Consider the following 16,341-nt stretch of genomic DNA (forward strand, 5'->3'; position numbering starts at 1 on the left):
ATTTTCACGCAAATTCTTCTGCTAGTTGGGGTTTAGTCCAAATCTGCATCCTTTCCTTCAAGGCTCAGGGGTCCAAGATTATCTTCTGTGTCTGTATTTATTGGTTTCCCTTTTCTTTGTTGAAGAGGGTCTGTGCAATCCTTCTGCCTAGTCCGCCATCTTGCTAGGAAAAAACTCTATGTAGTTTTTTATAAGGTGAATGGATTCATGTATTGTTTGTATAATTTTAAAACTTGTATAATTTAAAAACAAAGCAGATAAAATTGAGAAGTCTACCAGGTGCTTTTGTTTTTAAGGTTGAAAGACTTAATGGAGAGATTCATGAATTTCAAGAGAATGAGCAAGTTGGAAACCACTGCCCTGGAAAAACTGTGGGTGCTGAGCAGAGAGTACAGGTATTTTAAAGTTCTAGTCTTTCTAATTTCTAATTCTAAGGCACTTGACTGCTAACCAGAAGGCTGGTGGTTCAAACCCACCAGCCACTCCTCGGAAGGAAGGTTGGGCAATCCTATTCTGTAGTGATACTGCCTTGAAAACCCAAGGAGGGGTCGCTATGAGTCGGGGCCGATTCGACGGCACATAACAACAACAATAACAATTTTTAAAGGAGTTACACTTTTACAGAGCACACCCTAGCAATTGGTAATGATCGTTTGCTTCTCTCTTCTTATTGAGCTTTTTCTGTTGCTGAGTCAGAGTACAGAGGATCTGTTTCTGTTCACCTCTTCCCCAAAACCCAAAACCAAACCTACTAACATTAAGTCAATTCTGACTCACAGCAACCCTATAGGACAGGGTAGAACTGCCCCTTAGGGTTTCCAAGGCTGTAAATCTTCACAGAAGCAGACTACCTCTTTTTTCTCCCACAGAATGGCTGGTGGGTTCCAGCCATAGACCTTTTGTATAGCAGCCAAATGCCTTAACTGCTGTACCACCAGAGCTCCTCTTCTTTCCCAGGGGGGACAATTAATATAAATAATATAATAAATTGTTTCTTTAAAGAAAAAGGAATCTTACAAAGGTACAACCAATTTGAGCATTTTTAACCATCAAAGAGTTGATATTTAGAACCAAGCAATATGGAGAGGAGAGGGAACCACACTGAATGTAATAAAATATGGTAGAGAACTAACCGTGTTCAAGCTCTAGTATGTAGATTAGAAAAAAGATTTTCTAATCTTCCAGTGTGATTATCATTTTAAGTGGTAGGCAAAAGGATCAAATGTAAAACAGTTGAAAGCAAGCACCAATGTGTTTTAGATAAGGCTGTTTAAGACATTCAGCTCAAAAAGCTAGACAGTTTTGGGGACAGCCCTTCCTCTTACATGCCTATCATGAATGACATCCCCTTTTTGTCAAGGCATCTCCTGCACCAGAGCTTGTTTTCATTGTAACTCTTTGGGCCCTACAGCCTAGACCTCTTAGTTATCATGGAAACTATAGCTACAGTATTTCTTGGCTCCCCACATAAGAAACTAGTATCATTCCTGTATCCCAGAGCTCACTTGCAGGTAAACAATATGTTTGTGTAAAAAACAAAAAATTGAGAGAGTATCTTCAATAGTTTGAACAAAATTATTCCCAAAGGACCCAGCCAACAGTGCTCTAATTTAAAGTAAATTCTTTGTAATTGAATACATTTCAAGCAATGTGTTGTTGTTGTTGTTGTTATGTGCTGTCGAGTCGGACCGACTCAAGGCGACCCCTCCTTGGGTTTCCGAGGCAGTATCACTGCGGAAGTAGATTGCCCAACGTTCCTTCTGAGGAGTGGCTGAGGTTTGAACCTCCAGCCTTCTGGTTAGCGGTCAAGTGCCTTAGGCACTACGCTACCAGAGCTCCTTCAAGTAGTATAAAAAAATAAATTTTGCAGTTAATCTTCAACTCAGCTATAAGTTTAAACCATTCTGCTGGCTCATACAGCTTGCATGAAGGATGAGTACTTTCTTGTATGGTAGGGAATACCTGATGAAAATACTAATTCTATGAAAATATAGCTAAGCAGATCTTTGGGCCTAGATTTTTTTCAGACTTCTAATGACTTTTCCCATCCTTCTGGGCCAAATTGACTAATTAGAATTAAATAAAATATTTTGTTCAGTAAACGTTAGTTGTGTTGAGAGCACAAAATTACATCATCACCTGGTTACAGGTATTGTGATTTACCATTATTCCAAGTATTTCCAGGTAAATAATGATAGTTCAGAATCACGAGAGCTCAGCAATATTAACCTTATAAAGTCAAACGAACCTAGAGATTTTTTAAGAAATGTTTTCTTGAATACAATAATTCTTCTGTATCTGTGGAGGGTTGGATCCAGGACCCCAAGCAGGTACCAAAGTCTATGGATGCTTAAGTGCTTTATATAAAATGTTATATAACCTAAGCATATCCTCCTGTATACTCTAAATCATCTCTAGATTACTTATAATACCTAATACAGTGTAAATCTATGTAAATGACACTTCAGGCTCCCTCTTAGTGTTTGAGGGATGGCTTTGACCACTTAATTTTTTTTTCCCCACTGAATATTTTTGATCCCAAGTTGATTGAATCTGAGGATGGTGAACCACAGATATGGAGAGCTAACTGTAGATGATACATTTACATGGTACAAAATTCAAAATAAAGATGTACACAAAGAAATGTCATTTCCCACCCCTGCCCTATTACCTCTTTCCTCATCACTCATCCCCTATTAGTAACCACTTTTATTAGTTTCTTATATATCCTTCTAGTATTTCTTTATTCATATACAAGCAATTTGAATATTTAGTCAGGCCTCCTCCTCTCTTAAGGAGCTCTGGTGGTACAGTGCTAAGGCATTTGAGTGCCAGCCAGAAGGTTGACAGTTCAAACAATTAGTCCAAGTGACTTGTATACCACCATGTGATCCTCAGAACAACTAGATAGTGCCTGGTTACCACTGTCAACCACTCAGAGGGGGATCTGTGTATGAGATCCTGGATAGAGTAGGAGAATAATGTGAAACAAAACTCAGAACAATTTGGAAAATAAAAGGAGGGGGGGACCAGGTTTGCTGATCTGATAGAGCCTGGTGGAACCACTGAGGCTATGGCCCCTAGCTGTCCTTCAGGTCTGGAATTGAACCCACATCTGTGGCTTCCAGCCAAACAAAAGACAGGCATAGGAGTTGAGCATTTACCTGAGGTAGATACACTCCTTGGAGAGAACAATCATGGGAGAAAGAAGGGCTGCTTATGCCCAGGGAGACAGCTCAGGGGCAGGAGTGCATGGAGGGATGGACACAGGGAAGAGGTAACTTGGGAAAGAAGTGGGAGGGGAGCTGTTGCATTGTGGTAAATTGTGGTCAATGTCATGAGACAAAATGTATGTGAACTGCTGTATGGAAAGTGAATTTGGTCTGTAAACTTTCACTCAAATCACAATTAAAAAAAAAAAAAAAAGATTTATTGCCTTGGAAACCCAGTGGACATCGCAATAAGTTGGAATCCACTCGACAGTACGCCTCTTTTACATTTAAAAAAAAAAAAAAAAAAAACAACTAAAATGCTCCTAGAGATCCTTTCATCTCATACAGAGATCTTTCTCATTCATATTTAGAGCAATCTAACATTCTGCTGTGTACATGTACTATAACATATTTAACCAGTCCCCTGCTGATGGACATTTGTTTTCTCCCAGTCTTCTGCATGCACATGCAAGTGTTTCTGTAGATAGTGCCACAGAAATGGCATTGTGGAGTCAGAGGGTAGATGCATCTGTAATTTTAGTGGATATTGCCAGATACACCTCAGTGGGAGCTGTCCCATTTTCCTATCAATATATGAAAATGCCTATTTTTTAAAAGAAGCACCAACAGAACATATTGTCAAACTTTCCATTTTTGCTGTCTACTAGGTGAAATGAATATCTCAGTGTAGTTTTAATTTTAACCTATCTTATTATACTGACATTGAGTATTTTTCATATCTTTAAAAGTTTTTATGTTTTTAAATTAATTTTAATGAGATATAACTAAATATACTCATTTTAAGAATAAAGTTCAATGAGTTTTTGACAAATGCATACATCTGTGTAGCTACAACCACCACAGTGAGGAATTAAGCACATTCATTACACCAGAAAGTTTCCTCCCCATTTGTTATCAATCCTCCCCCCACCCCTACATTATCACTTTCCATTGCAAAACCTATTCTAGAATTGCAGATAAATAGAATCAACCAGTATATACTCTTTATGTTTGGTTTCTTTTACTTAGCATAATGCTTTTGTGATTCATCCATGTTGTTGCCTGTATCAGTAGTTCTTTTTTTATATTACTGAGTAATATTCTTCTATATGGACATACCATGAATTGTTTATCTATTCACTGGCTGATGGACATTTGGGTTGTTTTTAGATTTTGACTGTTTATGAATAAATCTGCTTTTAATACTCACATACAGAACTTTGTGTGGATTTATTTTTCTTTTTCTTGGTTAAAAACAGGAGTGGAATTACTGAATCATAGAGTAAGTGTATTTTAATTTTATAAGAAACCGCCAAACTATTGTCCAAAGTACTATTTTACATTCTTATCAGTAATGGTATGAATGTCCCAGATGCTTTATATCTTTCCCAATATTGTTATTGTTAGTGTTCTTAATTTTAGCTATTCTAGTGGGCAAGTAGTGGTATTCCATTGTGGTTTTAATTTGCATTTTGAGGATGTGTAAAGACATTGAGTATGTTTTGACCATTTGTTTATATTCTTTTGTGAAGAATCTGTTCACATCTTTTGTTCATTTTTTAATTAAGTTACATAGCTTCTTCATGTTGAGTTATAGGAGTTCTTTATATATTCTGAATTCCAATCTTTTGTTAGATATATGTATTGCGTGCATTTTCTCCCAGTCTACATCTTTCCTTGTCTTAACAGTGTTTTGGTTTTTTTTTTTGTGTGTGTGTGTGTGTGTCTGTGTGGTGAAAATTTACAACAAAACATTTGCCTATTCAACAATTTCTGCATGTATAATTTAGTGGCATTGATCACATTTTTCATGTTATACAATCATTACCACTATCCTTTTTTGAATTATTCTGCCACCATTAACATCAACTCAGTGCCCCCTAAGCAAAAACTCTACAGCTTTCTTTCTCCCTCCCATGCCTGATAACCACTAATAGTCATTGGTTTCTATGTATTTGCTTATTTTATATAAGGGAGATCATGCCATATTTATCATTTTGTGACTGACATATTTTGCTCAGTATGATTTTTTTTTCAAGGTTCTTCCATGTTGTGACATGCATCAGGACTTCATTTCTCTTTATGGCTGAGTGATATTCCAATGTATGTATGTACCACATTTTATTAATTTGGTTATGGTCATTACAGTTTTTTCTGCCTTTTGGCTATTGTGAAAAGTGCAGCAGTGAACACTGGTATACAGGTGTCTGTTCTGCTTTCATTTCTTCTGGGTAGAAACTTAGGATTAGGATTGCCTGGTCATATGGTAGTTCTAGGAGCTCTAGTGGTGCAGTGGTTAAAGCATTTGGCTGCTAACCAGAAGGTTGGCAGTTGAAATCCACCAACTGCTCCATGGAAGAAAGATGAGGCAATATGCTTCTGTAAAGATTACAACCTTGAAAACCGAATGGGGCTCACTGTGAATTGGCATCAATTTGATGGCAGTGGGATTTTTTTTTTTTTTAATGGCTAATGGAGAAGCTATGGTTGGCACAGTGGTTAAAGTGCTCTCCTGCTAAAGGTCAGCGATGCAAACTCATCAGCTACTCCACTGAAGAAAGATGTGGTTTCCATAAAGATTTACAACCTTGGAAACCCTATGGGGCCATTCTACTCTAACCTCTAGGGGTCAATATGAGTCAGAATTGACTTGACAGTGGTGAGTTTTATTTCCTTTGGATGTTTTTGACCATTTTAATATCCTTTTTTGGTGAAATATTTGTTGAGGTCCTTTGCACATGTGTTGATTAGGTTGTTTATTTATTTATTTTTTGCTAAGTTGTAGAAGTTTCTTACATATTTGGGTATTGGACAGTTATCAGATTTGTGGTCCCCAAATATTTTCTCCCAAATTGTGGATTATCTCTTTACTTTGTTGATAAAGTTATTTGATGAACAAAACAGTTTTTTATGAAGAGAATCTTTTATATTTAATGCTTTTAAATACTCATCAATGTCTAAATTAAATACTTATCAATGTCTTTTTAAAAAATAATTTACTTCTATGATCCAGTGGAGATAATTTTGTATGTGGTGTGAGGCAAGGGTTGCCACTCATTTATTTCCAAATGTATATCCAGTTATTCCAAAATCATTTATTGAAAAGACAGTTATTTCCCTATTGAATTACCTTGGCACCTTTATTGAAAATCAATCATATGAGTCTATTTCTGGACTCATTCTGTTCCACTGATACACATGGTCTTATGAAAAGACCATGGTGTAGCTTTATTGTAAGCCATGAAACCAGAAAGCATAACACTACAAATTTGTTCTTGTTTTTCACAGTTGATTTGGCTAGTCTAGGGACTTTAGATTTACATATAAATTTTAAAATTAGCTTGCAAATTTTTACAAAATTGCATATTGAGATTTTGATTGGAATTTTGATGAATCTTCAGGTCAATTTAGAGAGAATTTCCATTTTAACAATATTAAATTCTCCAATCTATGAATATAGTATATATTTCTATTTACTTAGATCTTCTTCAGTTTATCTCAGCATTGTTTCTAGTTTTTAGTGTACAGGTCTTTGTTGTTGTTGTTTTGTTGTTGTTGTTAGTTGGCAATGAGTTGCTTCCAATTCATAGTGACCTTATGTGCAACAGAACAAAACACTGCCAGGTCATGTGCCATCCTTACAGTCATTCTATGCTTGAGTCCATTGTTGCAGCCCTGTGTCAGTCTATCTTGTTGAGGGTCTTCCGCTTTTTTGTTGACCTCCTACTTTACCAAGCATGATATCCTTCTCCAGGGATTGGTCCCTCCTAATAACATGTCCAAAGCATATGAGACAGAGTCTTTCCATCTTTGCTTCCAGGGAGCATTCTGGCTGTACTTCGTTGAAGACAGACTTATTTGTTCTTCTGGAATCTTGTTGAGGGCCTTCCCCTTTTTCATTGACTGTCCACTTTACCAAGCATGGCATCCCTCTCCAGAGAATGTTCCCTTCTGACAACATGACCAAAGTAGGTGAGATGAAGTCTGGCCCTTCTCGCTTCCAAGGAGCATTCTGGCTGCACTTCTTCCAGGGCAGATCTGTTAGCTCTTTTAGCAGCCCATGGTGCTTTCACCATTCTTCGCCAACACCACAACTCAAAAGCATCAACTCTTCTTCTGTCTTCCTTATTCATTGTCCATCTCTCACATGCATAAGAGGCGATTGAAAATACCATAGTTTCAGTTAGACGCACCTTTGTCTTCAAGGAGACATCCTTGCTCTTCAGCACTTGAAAGAGGTCTTTTGTAACAGATTTGCCCAATATAATACAACTTTTGATTTCTTGACTGCTGCTTCCATTGGCATTGATTGTAGAACCAGGCAATGTGAAGTCTTTGACAACTTCAATCTTTTTTCCACTTATGATGCTGCTTATGGGTCCAGTTGTGATGATTTTGTTTTCTTTATATTGAGGTATAATCCATACTGTAGACTGTAGTCTTTAATAAGTAAGTGCTTCAAGTAATTCTCACTTTCAGCAAGCAAGATTGTGTCATCTGCATATCACAGTTAATGAGTCTTCCTTCAGTATTGATGCCACGTTCTTCTTCATATAGTCCAGCTTCTTGGATTATTTGCTCAGCGTACAGATTGAATAAGTATGATGAAAGGATACAAGCCTGACGTACTCCCTTCCTGATTTTAAACCATGTAGTACCCCCTTTTTCCATTTGAATGACGGCCTCCTGGTCTATGTACAGGTTCCTCATGAATACAATCAAATGTTCTGGAATTTCTATTCTTCTCAATATTATCTGCAATTTGTTATGATCCACACAATCGAATACCTTTGCATAGTCAATAAAATACAAATAAACATCTTTCTGGTATTCTTTGCTTTCAGCCAAGATCCATCTGACATCAGCTATGATATCCCTTGCTCTATGTCCCCTTCTGAATCCAGCTTGCATTTCTGGAAGTTCTCTGTCAATATACTGCTGCAACCATTTTTGAGTTATCTTCAGTACAATTTTACTTGTGTGTGATATCAATGATATTGTTCGATAATTTCCACATTCTGTGGGATCACCTTTCTTTGTAATGGGTACAGATATGGATCTCTTCCAGTCAGTTGGCCATGTAGCTGTCTTCCAAATCTCTTGGCATAGCTGAGTGAGTGCCTCCAGCGGGACATTCGTTTGTTAAAACATCTCAGTGGGTATTCTGTCAATTCCTGGAGCCTTGTTTTTAGCCAATTCCTTCAGTGTGGCTTTGACTTCTTCCTTCAGTACCAGTGGTTCTTGATCATATGCCACCTCCTGAAATGGGTGATCATCTACCAATCCTTTTTGATATAGTGACTCTGTGTATTTCATCAATCTTCTTTTGATGTTTCCTGCATCATCTAACATATCGCCCATGGAATCTTTCAGTATTGCAATTCAAGGCTTCAACTTTTTCCTCAGTTCTTTCAGCTTGAGAAATCCCGAGTGTGTTCTTCCCTTTTGTTTCTCTAACTCCATGTCTTTGGATATTTCATTATAATAATTGACTTTGTCTTCTCAAGCTGCTCTTTGAAATCTTCTGTTCAGCTCTTTTATCTTGTCGAGTCTTCCATCTGCTTTAGCTAGTCTCTATTAGGGCAAGTTTCAGGTTCCTTCTGATATCCATTTTGGTCTTTTCTTCCTTTTCTGTCTTTTTTTTTTTTTTTTAGAGATAAAATAACTTTTTTAAAAAAATTTTATTTGGGTGAAAGTTTATAGAGCAAAATCACTTTCCATACAGCAGTTCACATACACTTTATCTCATAACACAACAAGGGTCTTCAATGAATAACTACTCACTTAAAATTAAATGACCTTTCTTTATTTTTAATTTTAATTTGGGTGAAAGTTTACAGAGCTAATTAAGTTTCCATACAAGGTTTTGTTGACATTGATTACAATCCCCACAATTTAAGAACCCTCTTACCACTTCCTCCCTGTGGCTACCTTTTCCCTGTGTCCTCCTTTCCTTCACATTCCTGCTGTCTGAGCTATCTCCCTGTGCAAATACTGCCCTCCTGATTTCCCCTGATTGATTTCTCTAAGAGGGTACCTTCCTGGTTTAAATGTTCACCCTATATACCCAGAAGCCACGGGAGTGAGTTCAATTCCAGGCATTAAGGGTGACTAGGGGCTATAGTCTCAGCGGTTTCACTGGTCTTATTTTTATGATTTTGAATTTTGTTCCACTGTATCCAGGATCTCCTATGTTGATCCCTTTCCAAGCAGTTCACAGTGGTAGCCAGGCACCATCTAGTTATGGTCTTAGGGTCATGTAGGCTGAGGTCTAGTCCCTTGGACTAATTGTTTGCATGAATCTTTGATTTTCTTTATTCTTCTTTGCTCCAGAGGAAAGACCAACTATTGCATCTTAGATGCAAGCTTTTAAGACCCCAGTTGCTACTCACCAAAGTAGGATGTAGAGCAATGTTTTAAGCAGTATGTTATGCCAGTGGAGCCCATAGGCCCAGCAGCTCACTCCCTCAGGATGGTTGGCTGTGACTAAGAAGTTATTGTAACTTTGCCCCCTGTTAGCTCTGTTATCTATATGGACATTCTTATAGCACATACAAATATGTATGTAGAACTATTGTCTGCCAAACTTACATATGGTCATGGGTATATTCCCTTTTGCCTAGACATACCTGAGAATTTAGTCCATCTACCTACGTATCCACCCATAGATTAATATTTATTATTACTGATAATGCAGTATATGTAAAAATGTTTCTTTGTTGTCTGTACCAATTCAATGACCTTTAAATGTTAGTCTCATTTTACATTTGAGAGAAATTAAAGAAACTCAACCAAAGTAACAGACAGAGCAAGGATTTGGTCCAGGTTTATCTGGTCCTATTATAGAGCACTTCTGTAGTGATACCGCCTCGGAAACCCAAGGAGGGTTCGCTATGAGTCAGATCGGACTCGATGGCAGAGAGTTTGGTTTTGGTACAGCATGCTCAACACTGAGCACATAAGCTGTCTCCACCTAGAGGTGATGATAAAGCAGTGTTTTAGTCTCTTTACTGCCTGCATTCACCATCTTATTTACCATACTTGTAAGAGGGCACAACACAATCAGAGCACACAGAGAGGTGGAAATAAAACTTATCACATTATACCTGAGAGATACAGTTTAGTCAGAGTATTAGATGGTCCTGGCTTTTCAGATAGAACATTGAAAGTGGAAAATTCTAAGCTGTTACACTGTTCTCCAGAGTCGTTGGTAGCCGCCCATGCTAAATAAGATAATTCCCCAGCAAGTCCATTAGTCCTCCTCTTTGTTTGCTGCTGGCTGACAGGTGAGGTAGGCTCCTTCAGCTTGCCAGAGGTCTCTATATCCCACTGTTCATGTCTTTCTTTATTTGCTAACCTGTTCCTGTGATTTTCTGCTTTAAACTTTGGTCACTGGTCTAATTAAGTACCTAATTCAAATATTTAGATTGCCTAAATGCATACCTATATTTGATATGCCATAGGCAAATTATGGTAAATTTCAAATATATGTATTTTCGAAATGCTATCTCTTAAAGATTATAATATTCAAATACATGGCATCCTTATATGGAGAAAATACAAAGAACATGAAGAGAATTTTCATTTTTAAGTGTTTAAGTGTTTCTCCCACTTTTTACTAAACTATTTCAAGTGGTGTAAGAGTGGGGCTAAGGAGACTCTTGCTTTGAGTGTTAAATGTATCAGCATGCCTTGGGTGAACATGCAAAATCGTTTACCAGTGCAGACAGTGGCTGGTGAAGAGGGGAGAAGCTGCTCTGGGGGAAAAAATATATTTTCTCATATTCTTGTGTAGTACTGCTAAGAAGTTGACGTGATTCTTCTTCTTCTTACTGTTTTTTGATTGTGCTTTAGGTGCAAGTTTACAGAGCAGAGTTTTTTTACATTCAACATTACATGTACATTTAATTTCATTCCCCATTTACCATCCCCAACCCTAACCCAGTCTCCTCCCCTCCCTGCCCAGTAACCTTCCTCCCCCACGTCCTTCGCAGTTATGCACTCCTGTGTGTCCTGCGTTTCCTCCATGCGAATGGGTTGCCCCTCTGGTGCCCCATGTTCGATTGCTCCAAGGTATGCATTTCCATAGAGTATATGGGTGCATCACCCTGGGTTGAGTGGTCTGCATGTACATCTTGTTTACTATTGGGTTGAGAGCCAGCCCTTGGGAGTAAGTTTTATTCCAGGCCCAGAATGTATCCCAGAGCCATAGTATTAGGGATATCACTAGACTCCATCTGACCAGTAATTCTGGTCATTATTGAGGGTTTTTTTTTTTTTTTTTTTTTTTAATTTTGTTCCGTATTTTTTCCTCCCACTCTATCCAGAATCTCCAGATTTGATCCTTTCCTGAGTGGTTGGCCTTGGTATCTGGGTAACATCTAATTCTTCTGGTTTTGAGGGCCATCATGTCCTAGGGCTGATTGCTTCCAAATGCTCTTTTTTTTTTTTTTTTTTTTGGCACTCTTCTTTGCTTCTGATGATAGGAGACCATTAGCTGCATCTTAGATGGTCGCTTGAAAACTTTTAAGACCCTAGCCGCTATGTAGGATGAGGAAGAAGACTTTTGTTGACATGATTCTTAAATAGACTGTTTATCCATTCCTCTGAACAGGAGGATTTGTAAGAATTATACTTTCTTTCAGCATCTAAGGGCATTTTCCATTCTTTCCAACTTACTTAGAAATTGCGGTATCTGTTTTATTGATACAGAACATAAGAAAGGCAAATAAACAGTTTAATTAGTTCAAGTCAATCAGGATTCTGTAGTGTACTTTTCTAGTATTTGTTCCCTTTAGCTCAGTTTTCAAATAGCAAGGGCTCAAATACATAAAAAAGCAGATCTTCATAGGACCCAAGACCAGCTAGATGATGAAATTTGTTGGTAGGAGGGAATTTCAAGGATATAGCCTCAGGAATGACACTTAAGAAATTTAGCTTATCCTTTTCAGTATTTTTAAATACATGTATGTATTTTAACTGGTGATTTATTTGGATTAAGATTTGCATCTTAGAGCCTGAGTTATCAGTAATATAGGAAGACAGAAGAGTGACCAATATGAAAAGTCAAGAGATGGTTAAAGAACGATGTTTGAATGAGGTAAGAAATAAAAAAAGATAACTTTTAGTTAGATTTTCTATTTCAGGTGAAGCAGATCCCAAAAGACTCCCTATGAATCACTGAAAACAGGCAACAGGGAAAAGTACATTCCCAGGAATGGGAAATGTACATGCTTGGTTGTGATCAGTAGTTACAGAGTGCCTTCCCAAGAATCAGGAAATGAAGACAAACAAACAAAAAACACCTCACTGCCATCAAGTCAATTCCAGCTCATAGTGACCTCCATTGGGTTTCCAAGGCTGTAAATCTTTACAGAAGCAGACTGCCCTGTCTTTCTTCTGCAGAGTGACTGGTGGGTTTGAACTACTGCCCTTTTGGTTAGGAGACAAATGCTTAACCACTATACCACCAGATCTCCTAAGAATTGGGGAGGATATCAATAAAAATGTATTTATGATAAAATAGTGTGTTGAAGTTGCAAGGATGATTTAAAGATATGCCTCACTAAACAACAAATATGAAAATTAAAACAATCCAATAATAATAATATAAATTGCTATTTACAGAACATTTTCTATGCTTTAAGGAGCTCTAGTAGTGTAGTGGTTAAGACATTTGGCTGCTAACCAAAAGGTTGGTGGTTCAAACCCGCCAGCCACTTTATAGAAGAAAGATGGGGCAATCTGCTTTCATAAAGATTTATAGCTTTGGAAATGCAATGGAGGTCACTATGAGCTGGACTCATCTCGATGGCAGTGAGTTTGCTTTTGGTTTCTATGCATTAGATGCCCATATATGGCTGTACGCAGGTATCATTATCCCTGTTTCTCAGATGAGAAAATAGAGGCTAAGAAAATCTAAGTAATTAATTCAGGGTCCCATAGTTGGTAAATAGTAAAACAAGACTGGTAAAATTCTTATCCAGTATACCATTCTGTGTTTCCCAAGTTAGAGAGTATGTATGTGTCAATTTCAGGTTGCCAAACCAAATATGCAGTCAGTCTGCTTGACAGGTGTGCTCTTGCAGTGGAAAAAGGGCCTGCAAGCTTGATAATAGTATTAAGGGACTTGATTCTTGGTCTGTCCACTAGACTGTATTTTGACCTCAATTTAGTTTTTTAATAGGTTTTTGTACCAAGAGAAAATGTACTTTGGCCAGACCATATATCATGGTTGTTAAAAGCAAGGGCTTTTAAGTTAGATTGGGTGCTGACTGTGTGACCTTGGGCAAATTACTTACCATATCTGATCTGCCTCACCTGTCTCCTCTGTGAATAGTATATGATAATAGTTTGAGTCTCATAGAGGTCCTGGGAAGACAAAGTGAAGCAATGATTGTAAAGCACTTACCACAGTGTCTAACACATGGTAAGCACTAACTAAATAGTAGCTGCTGTCAGTATTGTTGGAATTATTATTATCAATTAATTTGGTAAGATCTCAACAATACTTTATAATTGATGGGTGCTTAAAATTTTCAAAACCACATTTTACTTCCTCTGTGATGGCTATAATGTAGATAGGACAAATGTATCTTATGACCTATTGTACCATAAATTAGTTTTCCCAGGTTCTTGTCTCTCCTAGATGACTTAATAATTCAGTTAGAAAGTGGTTATTATCAGAATTTATAGGAAATATTGTTTGTATATAGAATTAATTATACAAACTGCTTTTTATAGATACTGAAAATGAGGCAAGAAAAAAATATTTGAAAGTGAGTTGTCAGAAGAGAAAGAGAGAAGAAAGCAATTGCCATCTGATCTGTTCAGAAGGCTGTGAAAATTGAAAGTGAGGTATTTTGCCATTCAGACATTCTACATTTGGGATTTCATATTACCATTTATCTAACTCATGCTTATAGTAATAATACTGGAATGGCAGAAAGGAGTCTACAAGAAGAATAGGCCAGAATGTTTAAAACAAAAAATATGTGGCAGGACCATTTCAGGATTTTTTTGAAAAAGAAATATTTTCTATTTTATGGGAAAATAGTCTTATTTGATACTACTAAATATCTTCATTTCTTAATCAGGTATTGCAAAAATCAAAGTCAGAACTTACATGCCTTTATAATGAAACTCAAAGTCTTCGAGGGGCAACAGAAGATAAAGACCTTTTTTTTTTGGTAGCATATGAGCTACTACAAAGAGAGAACTCTGAATTAGAAACAAAGGTGAGACTTAATTAATAAGTATTTAAATGTTTGATGTTTAACATCTTTTATGAAAATAGGATAGAAGGAAATTAGTTTTCAGTAAGAAATGACTTAGAAATGGAATTTTTTTTATTTTTATAGAATAAATCACCATATAGCATGGGTTACAAGTCAATCTCTATTTCAGGATAAATATTCAGAAACCAGTACTTGGCCCTTAGGATCAATCTATGAATTTTTTACTTTAAATGAACTTCCAGCCAACTTAATCTCTGGAGTGCATACTTTAATGTAAAAGGTTTACTTAAACATCTTCAACTTTAAAACTTAGAATCAAAGCATCTTTTTCACTTATACTTAGTAGTAATGGCCATACATAGATGTAAGAAAATGTTTATGTGTCCTGACTCTAGTTTGTTCTGAAGTTTAAAAATGGTTGGCAGAACCAGGTCTAGTTCAATATCAAATGGAGAGGTTCCCTGTAATCTAATCTCTAGGATCTGAAGGAGAGTTGATGCTTGTGATTTGTGGTGTTGGCGAAGAATACTGAAAGTATCATGGACTACCAGATGAACAAACAAATCTGTCCTAGAAGAAGTACAGCTGAATGCTCGTTGGAAGCAAGAGTGGTCAGACTTCATTTCATCTACTACTTTGGTCATGTTGTCAGAAGGGACCATTCCCTGGAGAAGGATAGCATGCTTGGTAAAGTGGAGGGTCAATGAAAAAGGGGAAGGCCCTCAATGAGACTGATTGACACAGTAGCTGCAATGATGGTCTCAGGTATAGCAAGGATTGTGAGGCTGGCACAGGACTGGGCAGTGTTTCATTCTGTGGTACGTAGTATCACTATGAGTTGGAGCCAACTTGATGGCACCTAACAACAATACATATTAGGTTATCACCATCTTCTCCCAGCTGAAAATCCTTCCTTCAGTCATTCTTTTTGGCTAGATTTATGGTAAGAAGGAATGAAGACTTAAACACACAGTTAAAATATATTGGATTACTGTACTGGCAAAACTGAATATCCATTTACAGAAAAGTAAAACAATATCCATGCCATACACAAAAACTAGCTCAAAACAGAAAACCTAAAACTATAAAGATTACATTTTTTAAAAAATTAGGGAAAAGATAAGGGCCTGCTACATGGCATAAATAGAATACCAGACATAGCTAAAAATATACAAACAGCAGAAGATAAACAAATTAACTGGAATTGCCTAAAAATTAAGCACTTATGTTTATCAAAAGATTTCTCAAAAGAGTAAGGGAAGAACCTAGAGACTGAGAAAAAAATTTTGGCTATGACATATCTGACAATGGTCTAATCTCTAAAAGTTACAGAAAATGTATAAAAAATTTAAATTTATAGAAAACTTCAGCACTTCAACAACAAAAAGACAATCCAATTAAAAAATAGGCAGAGGTCATGAACAGACTCTTCACCAAAGAAGATATTCAGGTGGCCAACAAACACACATAAAGATGCTCCTGATTATTGGCCATTAAAACAAAACAAAAAAAACCCTTCTGGTTGGCGGTAATATGCCTTAGGCACTATGCCACCAGAGCTCCCTATTGGCCATTAGAGAAATGCAAATCAAAACTACAATTAAATACCATCTCACTCCTATAGTAATGGCACTGATCAAAAACAGAACAACAAATGCTGGCTGTGGGGGAGATTGGAAGTCATACATTACTAGTGGAACTGCAGAATGATACAACCACTGTGGAAAATTATATGGTGCTTCCTTAAAAAGCTAGAAATAGAAATACCATATGATTCAGCAGCAATCCCACTTCTAAGAGAGAAAAAAGAGCTGTGACATGAATAGACAACAGCAGACCCATGTTCATCACAGCATTATTCACGGTAACAAAAAGATGGAAACAACGTAAGT

The 16,341-nt window shown here is 37.0% G+C and overlaps 1 protein-coding gene across 1 annotated transcript in view; it reads left to right on the top strand.

Annotated features, from left to right (window-relative positions):
• CCDC30 (coiled-coil domain containing 30) overlaps positions 1-16,341 on the top strand; it is a 218,587-nt gene that overhangs the window by 17,800 nt on the left and 184,446 nt on the right. The window contains 5 exon segments of the mRNA XM_042782917.1: positions 297-395; positions 13,956-13,981; positions 13,983-14,038; positions 14,041-14,069; positions 14,309-14,449. Coding sequence (XP_042638851.1) covers positions 297-395; positions 13,956-13,981; positions 13,983-14,038; positions 14,041-14,069; positions 14,309-14,449 — 351 coding nt within the window.

The sequence above is a fragment of the Orycteropus afer genome, unplaced genomic scaffold (assembly GCF_000298275.1).
Source record: "Orycteropus afer afer isolate SDZICR_OR568_19922 unplaced genomic scaffold, OryAfe1.0 scaffold00510, whole genome shotgun sequence".
Classification (NCBI taxonomy): domain Eukaryota; kingdom Metazoa; phylum Chordata; class Mammalia; order Tubulidentata; family Orycteropodidae; genus Orycteropus; species Orycteropus afer.